The sequence below is a fragment of the Magnolia sinica genome, chromosome 9 (genome assembly GCF_029962835.1).
Source record: "Magnolia sinica isolate HGM2019 chromosome 9, MsV1, whole genome shotgun sequence".
NCBI lineage: Eukaryota > Viridiplantae > Streptophyta > Magnoliopsida > Magnoliales > Magnoliaceae > Magnolia > Magnolia sinica.
Window position 1 is genome coordinate 18,371,331 of NC_080581.1, and position 11,686 is coordinate 18,383,016.

General features: G+C 37.3%; 1 protein-coding gene across 4 annotated transcripts in view; it reads left to right on the plus strand.

Moving 5' to 3' along the window:
• The window catches only part of LOC131257007 (homogentisate phytyltransferase 1, chloroplastic-like), a 74,173-nt gene extending 71,610 nt beyond the window's left edge, over window positions 1-2,563 (plus strand). For all 4 annotated transcript variants that reach the window (XM_058258159.1, XM_058258160.1, XM_058258158.1 and 1 more), the window contains 2 exons: window positions 1,773-1,877; window positions 2,268-2,563. In XM_058258159.1, coding sequence (XP_058114142.1) covers window positions 1,773-1,877; window positions 2,268-2,309 — 147 coding nt within the window. In that variant the 3' untranslated portion in view covers window positions 2,310-2,563. The remainder of the gene's footprint in view (window positions 1-1,772; window positions 1,878-2,267) is intronic.
• Window positions 2,564-11,686: the final 9,123 nt, after the last annotated feature.

An 11,686-nucleotide genomic window follows, 5' to 3' on the forward strand; every position in this document is an offset into this window, starting at 1 on the left:
TTCAACAGTATTTAGGCATGTGACCCAGCCACCCTGCTTTTATATTTTAGAGGGCTGAGGAGTTTGAAACCCATCGAAACTCCTACCACCATGAATTTGACAATTCTAGTTTAACCAGAGCATTTTGCGTGTGATAAAGTTGTAGCGCACCATCCCTTACAAAATTTTAGATGAATCACAACTTTGTGGGGTCCACTGGTATGTCCGATCACATGATCCAACCCTTAGGGTGATACAAGCCATTGATCAATAAGACCCATCTTATAGAATTCTTACACACATCGCCTGTAACTTTGTTGATTTGCAAAAATATAATGTATAACTATTTCAATGGGGCTCCACGAAGAATCAGAAGGCCTCAACTATTGTATAATTCCTAGAATCTACAACAATATGGAAGAACAAAACAATCCATAACAACAGCAAACATCCTCTTATTAATGGGAATTTGGGAATCTGCGAATCCAAACTTGATTTCTATGGGCCAAACATAGCCACCCTTTCTCCAGCTATTTTTCTTTCTCGCCCTATTTGAGGGTGCTAATGTTGGGGGACCGTGAAAGCACATAGAGATGGATCAAGGATAGCAATCCAAAAGCACCAAGCAATAAGAAGAAGCACACAAATATTTTAACGTGGAAAAACCCTTTCGGAAAAAAACCATGGCACAAAGCGACAGATGAACATTATGAAAGAAAAAATTAGAAAGAGAAAGAGATTACCTGATTCGAACAACCTCGAATCTCACCATTGCTACACCCTTTGAAACCTTTGGACGATTTAGAAACCCTTAGAATTTTTTTGCCCAATCCTGTTTACATCCATATTTAGAAGCCAAGACAAAATTCCAAAAGAAATCGGAAACAAATCCCGCAAAATCGCAACTCTGCGTATTCTGCGCAGAATCTATCGACGACATCGAACAGTCATCGATGGCATCGAAACTAATCCTTCAATGGCATCAAAGCCATGTCGATGGCATCGAACTAACACTTCAACTGTCTAGAGACAAAACATGATTTTTTAGAAATTCTCAATGACATCGAACACTCATCAATGCATCGAAAAAGGTGCCCAGTTAATCCAGCGGCCAACTGAAGAAAATTCAAAAAATATCAATGGGATCTAGAATTGTTTGATATCATCGAAGGTGACATCGAACAGTCTGTAAATGGCATCGATAGACCCTGTATCTGACTCGATTTAAGACATCAAATGCAACAACTAAGAGCCCATAAAGACTCTTCAGATTGGAAAATGGACCATTCATTTCTGCCCAAATACAATGTGTACAGTTCAGATCTTTATATAAATTGGTGTCCCGGTGAAATATTCTCAATGGCCATTTCAGTTCACACGTACGTGCTATGTATTGGCAACGTGTGAGGGGTCATAGATTTATGAGTGTCTCTAAATATTTTTTAGGAAGAGCAAGTTAAGGATTGTTTTTATCTCGACCCGAGCAACTAAATTGCAGAAGTCAGCATCATCGTTATATATCTCATGAGCATTACCCAACTCATTGATTGTAATCAACCTATGTAGATAGCACTTGAATGTAATCAGCTTATGTAATTGTATATAATTAGCACCTATGAGAGTTTTCTTTCATTGCTGGTACTTATGGCAGTAAAAAATTTTAAAAAAATAATTAAAAAAATCTAAAAAGGGTCTTATGATTTATTTCCTAAAGCTAGAAGGATCTTTTGGAACGAATGGCTTTCCAATGACAATAAAGTAGCTAATTTGAATGTAAATCTATGTTCATGCAGGTATTAGGTCATGGAATCCTTGCTTGGATTGTATGGCAGCGTTCTCAATCCATTGATTTGGAGAGTAAGGCAGAAATGCATTCCTTTGATATGTTCATTTGGAAGGTAAGCATAAAAGATAACATCCATCGCAATCTTTACGAAAAGAGGGTTTATCCCATAGGCTAGAACTCAGGCTATCATACACTACAACTCAAGTAGACCCAAGTGTTCACACCTAATCAGCCGAAAAGCCATTATGGTTACGGGTGAGTTTCGTTGCACCAAATGTCATGAAATTTCATTATTAATCAGTCTTAAAATTCACAATATTTTATGAAATTTGGTGCAACCAAACACACCCTAAAACTTGTCTTAACTACAATTAGATGAAAGAAGGCATTAGCCCAGTTTAACAATCTCATCAACTCCAATGGCCATTTTTTGGGTGATTTTCCTTTCTGTTTCTTAATATTTAGTACATTTCCAACATTTTCTCTTCTTATTATTTTGCAGCTCTACTACACTGAAAGTCTTTTAGCCCCCTTTGTGCAATGAGATCAAAGATCAAATAGGTAGGTGCAGCATCCATGCAGGTGTACAAACACAAGCCAATTGGAAAAAAAGAAACAGGATAATGCCCTTGTGTGTGTGTGTGTGTAGGGGAGCGGTCTATAAAGTTTTTTTTCCCGTTTATGTGAATATATCATTTAAAAAAAAAAAGGGAGTCGAACCATGTAGGCCTAAACCAAAAATCAGGCCGATATAATTATAAGTGGGTCACACATTAATTTGGAAGTATTGGTTTTGTATATTGTTTCGTGTCCCACATGATGATGGTATCAAACTGGTAATTTTTTAAAAATAAATAAATAAATAAATAAATTTAGCATTACCGTGGGGGTTCACCTATCAAACAAGTAGAATATAAGACATGCATTACTTACGTACATTATTTGATTATGGTTTTAGAGGGAAAAACGTTATTTTATCATAATGCGGAATAGCCGAAAAGACCTTGCTGTGCATCGGTTATGGAGATCAAAGAAGGAAGATTATGTACCCATCTAAGATGCCATAATTGAGAATATAGAATGCCAAGATCTTCCTCTCCTTTACACTCTTATATAGAAGAATCGATGGGACCATTAGCTTTTGTCGTAGTGTAGGATCGGGGACCCAGTCTGCCTTTATATAGTTAGTGGGATAAAAAGAGTTTGAAACCCATCACAACTCTCTTCCCACAGCTCCACACATTACAATCCTAGTAGTATTCAAACAGCTACCTGCGTATAGCAGCTATGGCATTCCAACCCCTTACGTATATTAATCTAAAATCACAATGCAGTGTGGTCCACTGGTATACCCGTTTACATCATCTAGCCTTTAGGATAATCTGGACCATTGATCGATGAGGCCCACCTCAAAAAGATCTTACATTCTCCCACTTGGGCCACTTTGATAAATGTTAATGATTAATCTTTTGAAAATATTTGTTTTGAGAAAACATCCAAATGGTTAACCAATGTAATTACAGGATGATATGGGTAATGCCATTCAATCTGGTCTATTAAGATTATCAGCAACGAATCGTTATAGTCATCATCACATTTAATCTAGGCGAAGTGAGGCTAAGCGCAATCATGAATGCATTCAATCTTAACGACATAGATCTGGAACTAGGAAGTGTGGTATAAGGATTACACACTTAGTGTGATGATGTGTGCCTATCCTTAAGAGGTCATGAAGCTTTCAAATGTTTCCAACGAAACATGACTTTAGTTCTACTTACTCAAAATTTGCGTATACTTATAGAGGAGTAGAAATAACTTTATATAAAAATCATCAAACTTTATCAAATGAGATCTCTAAAATGTCTATGAAAATCAAAATACGCTCAACTCTCACTAACTGAAAACATCTATGGGATCAATGACTCTCATTGATTTACATGCTCCTGAAATTGCGTCATAGGGAGCCATTTAGTGAGCGGATCCGCAATCATCTGCTTAGTGCCGATGAACTCCACAGACACTTGACGATTCTGAACTCTTTCCTTTACAACAAGATATTTGATGTCAATATGCCTTGACCTTGATAAATGCTTGTTGTTACTAGATAAGGAAATCAAACCTGAATTATCGCAAAATATTCTCAATGGTTTCGAGATATGCTCCAATACCCGCAAACCTGAGAAGAAACTCAGTAACCATAACATCTTATTAGATGCCTCATAATAGACAATGAATTCAGCTTCCATGGTGGACAAGGCTATGGTAGACTATTTCATACTTTTCCAAGACACAACTCGTCCAACCATTATAAAGATGTATCCTGAGGTGGACTTCTTGGTGTCAATGCGCCCTGTAAAATCTGTGTCCGAGTATTCAATCAACTTCAATTGATTAGATCTTCTGTATATGAGTCCGAAGTCCTTCGTTCTCTGTAGATACTGTAACACTTTCTTTGCAGCTATCCAATGTTGCATTCCTGGATTAGATAGGTATCTACCTAACATTCCAACAATAAAGGCAATATCTAGTCGCGTACAGACTTGAGCATACATGATGCTCCCTATTACTGATGCGTATGGAAATTGCTTCATTCGATTATTTTCCAAATCATTCTTTGGATACTGAAATAGGCCAAATTTATCGCCATTTACAATAGGCGACTGTCCAGAAGCATAATGTTGCATGCCATACCTTTCGAGTATCCTATACGCCCTCTGTGATTGGCTAAGCAGTCCACGTGATCTATCATGACGAATCTCAATGCCGATGACATAAGAGGCGTTACCAAAATCCTTCATTTCAAATCTTTGAGATAAGAATTTCTTGGTGTCGCTCAATATCCTGATATCACAGCTAGCCAATATAATGTCATCGACATATAAAATCATCATAACGAACTTACTCTCACTGATTTTAATGTAAATACATTCATTTGCAGTGTTTTCTACGAAACCATATGAGGATATTACTTCATGAAACTTTAGATACCACTGTTGTGATGCCTTTTTTTTTTTTTGGGAAAGGTGGATTGATGCCATAATTTCATTAATGACAGACATTTACAGCTCTTCGGGTGGGACCCAACAAAAAGAAACAAGCCCCACCTATCATGAAACACCTAAGAATGAGCTACTTTTTTGTACAAAAGAGGCAGCCAGGAGCAAAAGGCAACCACTACAGCAAGACATGCAAACAGAACAGAAAAACAGGGGAGCACTACTTGCCCACCTGGGATCTCCTAACAGCTCCCAAACAAACCTTATCTAAAAAGAGGAGGCTGCGAACCGCCTCAGGGAGGTTGCCCAGATAGTTGATCACTGAGATGGCCTAGTTGTTACTTCTCGAGTCATCCAGTTAGCCAGACCATTCCCTTCCCTTTGAATGAGCCTAAGCGAGGAGGAGCCCCCCTTTCTCAACTTGTTGATCCGAGATGGATTTCTTTAGTTTACAGACCAAATGTTCTTAACCATGTGCTACAAAACCTTTGAGTTGTAACATATATACATTCTTATTCAGATCCCCATTGAAAAATGTTATCTTTACATCCATCTAATGTAACTCTAAGTCCATATGAGTTATAAGAGCCATTATAATCCTGAATGAGTCTTTCTTAAATACTGGTGAGAAGGTCTCCTTAAAGTCAATGCCCTCACATTGGTTAAAACCCTTGGCAATAAGTCAGGCTTTATATCTTTCGACATTATCCTTGAAGTCGCGCTTGGTTTTAAATATCCATTTACAACCAATCAGCCTTATTCCAGAGGCTAACTCAACAAGATCCCATACTTTATTGTCCTTCAAGGATTTCAACTCATTTTTCATGGTATCAAACCAACGAGAAGGATCAGCACTGTGTTTGATTTGTGCAAATGATTCAGGATTATTTTTCACTCCTATTTCAAAATCTTGCTCCTGTAAGTGTACGATGTAATCATCTCGATTTACAGGTCTCCTCACTCTTTCGGATCTTCTTAATGGCTCAACCTCTTGAGTGTGATTTTTATTTTCCTCACAGATGGATTGTACTAGAGGCTCAACGTGGTGTTCTATAGTGATTGCAAGGTTGACTGCAGCATTTACATCCATGTGATCTTGAGAGACTATAACCGGAGTCACAATGTTTTCTTTCTCAAATACAAAGTTTCTAATGTTCGTGCTCCCACTATTTTTAGTGTTCTAAATGAATATGAGATTCTTAGTCTCAATAATCACTTCCAAAAAATAGGACAACGCCGACGGCTAAAAACCGTTGGCAATGACCTTCCCTGACGGCTTTTAGCCGTCGGTAAAGGGTGCGTCAGCGTTGGTCGCCGACGGATTAAAACCGTCGGCGTTTTTGACAGCTAAAACCGTCAGTGTTTTCAATGGTTTTTAGCCGTTGGTGATTCTCATTAATTAAAATTTCAAAAAAAATAATTGAATTTGGATGATATATTTGATTTTGATTTCTTCCTTTTCCATTGTGTATACTTTTTACCTTCCCAAATATGTTGGTTCGTTCAGGGCTTTAGAGAAATTGGTATATCTAGTTATGGATGTGTGTTAATCAACGCGCACATCCAAAACTAGATATACCCATTTCTCCAAAGCTCTGAACGAACCAACCTATTTGAGAAGGCAAGTCTACACAATAGAAAAGGAAGAAATCAAAATCAAATATATCATCCAAATTCCAAATATTTCGATTGGATATATGTTTTAAAAAAGAAAAAAAGAAACGAGAAGTTTAACAAAATTGCATTATTTTAATCCCTTTGGACTTTCCACCAAATATCAGTGCTGCAACCAAACATGGCCAAAACTCCTAATGCAGCCCAAATGGAATAAGCTGATGAACAAAATCAATCTCCCAACTAAGTCTGATCAAGCTAAAAACTCTAATCTCCATCTAACAACTTCTGATCAAGCTCAATACTCTAATATCCATCTAACAATGAGACTTTTCAGCTCCCGTTTCTCTTTCATGCAATTATGCAATGTGCAGCACTAAAGAAGTAGATTGGTGTAATTAGAGAAGTTCACCAAATGGACATATAAGAAATGAATGGATAAAAAGTGGCGCAATATGCAATACAAAGCTTACCTAACGTAATGAGCTTCAAAAGCTAACAAATTATTCATCTAAAAGAAAATTTCTCAAATAATTCTCAACAATTTTAATAGAACTATCCATGAGGCATTGCCAGACTTAATGAGACCTAATTGGGACACTTTATTGGCATCACAACTGCTTGAGAAGGCGCTTTGCATTCTCTAACCCCTTGATGCTTTCCCACTTCACATCTGGATTCCCACGAATGATATCCCTACAAGTAACAAAGACCGAATATAAATAACACTCGTACCAACTCAGTAGTAAAGATATGCCAACTGATGGATTCTGATCCATGGATAACAGGGCATTTTGTAAAACCCAGAATTAGGGACTGCTTAGCTATGGTTTCCATCTAATTGGCACCAGATTTACCTACTAAAACTCTCTGCTAAGGTGCGCATTTCTGCAGATTCAAAAGCAGGAAGCAGAGACCTTTGCCTGCAAAAGTAAATATCATAAAGTCAAAAGCTTTCTAGCATACAAACAAATGCTGCCTGCAGCTTTTGGGTTCCAAGAATCAGGACATGATATGGTATCTTTCACAAATTGAAAAAACTTCAATCTGAATATGAGCATTCATGCCAGGTATTACCAAACATTTTTCCTTTTTATTGAAACATTTGAGTCTTTGTTCTCTTACTACCAATATCAAGACAATGTTCCCATCTGCATTTCAGAGACACTGGATCCCATTTTTGAGAAAAATAACCAAAGCATATAAAAGAGCAACGCCAAGTAATCTACCAACTCCCATGATATATATGAAAGGGGTTTTGTGTCCAATAATGAACCATTGGAAGAGGAGGATGAATTAGAATGTAGCTGCTATATGGAAACTACGATGGACATGCCAGACTAATTTAGTAGGCAAGTTGAATACATGAACAAGAAACAGCTCAACATAGAATGCGGTTGAATTATATGGTCTACAATTGAACAGACCCAGCTAGTCCACCTACATACAAAACCAAGAACAATTTGAGAATCCACAGTCTATAGTTAATGGTTCAAGTTGCACTGAATATTTTATTCTGTGAGCTGGTTCATAACGAACTTGCTTGATATGGGGGTCTTGAGTTTTTTTGTCCCTTGACATTCTATGAAACACTCCTCTGTTGCAAAAGGAGGGAACTTCATGACCAAAGACATTTATTTAAGGTCTGTCGCCAAACAAGAAAGCCAATGACTGTGTTCATCTAAATTTTCTATTGTTCTCATTTTATTCAACATATTAGCAAAGTCCAGTTACACCATGAAAATCAAAGAACTCTTCTAAAGGCAACAAGCTCAAGCAAGCAGAGGTTGATCCTCGATAAACCAAGTGATATGCAAGGTTTCATCATCATCACCTAAGTATCGAATAACTCTCCCCTTTTCATTATGTGATGCACTCAGCAAGCACAAGGCATACGGTTGGAAGGTAGTTGTATGGGATTGCCCATACAACCCATTGCATTCATTGAAGTCTTCTTCTTAAACCCCGAATACCAAATACATACACCAAATATACAGATTATTGAAGTCTTCTTCTTCTTCTTCTTCTTCTTCTTCTGCTTTCTTTTTTTTTTGGCCAAGAAATTCACAGTAGCCAAGATTTTATAAAAACAGTCCATGAAATGTTCTCTTAGTAACTTGGAAAAATAGTATGCCATCCTAATGGAAACGACTCTAGATAAATATTCATGGAAAGACTACTCCTAGATAGATCTTTTTTACCTAAGAATGCCCATATAAAAATCACATATTCCCATCTCCTCAGAGAACTGCAAAGAACTACCACAACAATGTCTAATCACTTTGCGTCGTGGCAAAACCATATGCCTCGGCCCCTTAGAAAAATAGGAGATGAGAATGAAAACATGCCAGCAATAAAATAATTTTAAAGATTAACATACTAGCAACTGAGATGAATATGTGTGTGTGTGTGTGTGTGTGTGTGTGTGTGTGTGTGTGTGTGTATCATTACATAGTTAACGTTAAAACTGCAACATATAACAACTAAATTGAATTTTCAATTTATCAATCAGTTCATCTTAATAGATAAGAAAACATGCAAACTTTCAGAAAGAAAAACCAAAGCTCAATACAGGGAATCATTCTCCAATAAATAGTATGGCAAGCATTTAAAAAAAAAATTTGCCAGAGAAGATGCAACATGTGGATCTATGTCCAGGATAATATGGATGGTTAAAAATTTTGAAAAACGAACTGGATCCATCATAAATGAGACCCACCTAATGATTGTACTGGCATGGCATCACATAAAAGGTTCAAACATCTGATGGATGGCCTGATAATGAAGCAAAACATGCCTCATGGACCAACCGTATTAGATTAGATACACAAGGGAGCCATATGGTTTATGCAATAGTCATAAGTACCAAACTGATTAGTATATTTTATTTTTTATTTTTTTCACAAACAAAACAAAAAACATATTTAAAAAAAGGATGGCATTGAACAAAATTTCCCATTTTACCATTACTCTATCAGATCAAAACACATTTCTAAAAGGAAAAATGAGAGAAGAAAAATTCGGAATCTACTGGGTTGAATCATTCCAATACAATAGTAGCTCCAATCTTCTTGAGCTTCTCGACAATGGGACCCGCCTCCTCCTTGGCAACAGCCTTCTTCAAAATGACCGGCGCCTTCTCGACCAGGTCCTTCGCCTCCTTCAGGCCCAGATCAGTGAATGTCCTCACCTCCTTTATGATCTTGATCTTGGCAGCAGTGTCGAACTTCTCGACATTGCTAAATCTCAACGTTGTTACAATCAATGCCAATCGGAACCACGGCCCAACGAGAAGAAAAGAGAAAGCAATGAAGATGGAATGGATTTTGGAATAAAAATAGGGATTTCGAGGGAAGCTCACTCACGGCAGGAGAGATGTGCCCGAAATCCTTCAAAGATTCCGAGCTCACCCATTGGCGGACGAAGAAAATGAGGAACCAGGCAGAGCTCGGGCGTCGTTCAAAAGAGGGATTCGGAGTTTTCCATAATTTAACAAATCCCCCTTTTGAAATGAGAGGTTAGTTTCAAATCCGCAAATTGCGAGTTTTCTATAATTTAACAAATCAACTATATTAATAACCCTACATTTAAGGGACCATTTACTGAATGATTAAGATAGTTTTATATATGAAAAAATATAAATATCAAACACTAACAACTAAACCCATTATTTAGATGGTCTAGATAATTCTATAGCATTACTACTATTAATACGAATGAGTCACCACTGTTTTACATTAAACACAAAACTCACATATTATCTCCGTTACAAAAAAAGTCACTTGCGCTTTGGATCTGGTAGGGCTCTATGGGCCCCACCATGATTTATATGTTTTAATCCATGCCGTCCATCCATTTCTACATATCATCTTAGGGTTTATCCCAAAATATGAGCTCGATATAAATCTCAAGTGGACCACACCACGGGGAAAACAATCTAGATTGAACGTCCGCCATTAAAAAGTGGGCCTTTAGCTACGAATTAATGTGTTTCAGCTATGGATTTTAGCCGTCGGAATTTCCGACAGCTAAAAGCCATAGCTAAAACAGCCACACATCCGTCGGCTTTGCCCTGTTTTTTGGTAGTGAATCCTAATAGAGTGGGAATGATAGTAGAATTAAAAGCCCTTTAACCTTTCTGGATATTCAGTAAAGAAATAACTTATGGTTCTGGGATCGATCGAGCTTCTTTTCAACAGGAAAACCCCAAACATGTAGACATTGGAGACTTAGTTTTCTCCCATTCCACAACTCAAAAGGGGTTTTGTTTACTACCTTACTGGGGACCCTGTTAAGAATGAACTGCATTTTTGATCGCATTACTCCACAGAGATTCTAGCAATATCGAATTGCTAACCATGCTTTATATCATATTTATAAGAGTGCGATTACGCATTTCGGCTACACCATTCTGCTCTGGAGTACCAGGCATAGTGTACTGGGCGACAATGCCACAATCTTGTAGGTATATAGCAAATGACCCTGGATTGCGTCCTGATTCATCATATCTACCATAATATTCATCACCACAGTCAGATCTGACAACTTTAATCCTTTTATCGAGTTAATTTTCAACTTCAGCCTTATAGATTTTAAAAACATCCAGGGCATCTGATTTCTCACTGATAAGGTAGAGGTACCCTAAACGAGAGTAGTCATCTATAAAGGTAATTAAATATTTATGTCAACTCTAAGAAGTCGTAGGGAATGGTCCACAAATGTCCGTATGTATCATCTCTAAGAGTCCTACACTCCTTGTTGCACATTTCTTTCTAGTTCTAGTCTATTTTCTTTTTATACAATCAATGTACACTTTATAGTTGGAGAAGTCTAAAGAATGAAGAATTCTTTTTTGCACAAGCCTGTCCAATCTCTCACGAGATATATAATACGGTTGCATGTGCCACAACATGGAGGAATTCTCATAATCTAGTCTCCGTTTAGATCTTACTTTATTTTCATACAAAGCATTAACATTATAGATGTGTGAGGCAATTAAGTCTAACTGGTAAATGTTGTTCACCACAGAGCCGGTGCCAACTTTAATCGAATTAAAATAAATTCTAAATCCTTTATTCTTAAATTGAAATGAATATCCCAATTTATCCAAACGAGAAATGGAAACTAAATTACGCCATATTAAAGGCACTCAAAATGCATTTACGAAATCCAATAAATGACCAGACTCTTAACTTAAGCCTATAAACTCCAATTACCTCTACATCGACCTTGACACCATTGCCTACGTATACTGAGCGCTCTACATCAGTTGGTGGCCTGGCCTGTAGTAAGTCATGCATAAAAGTACATA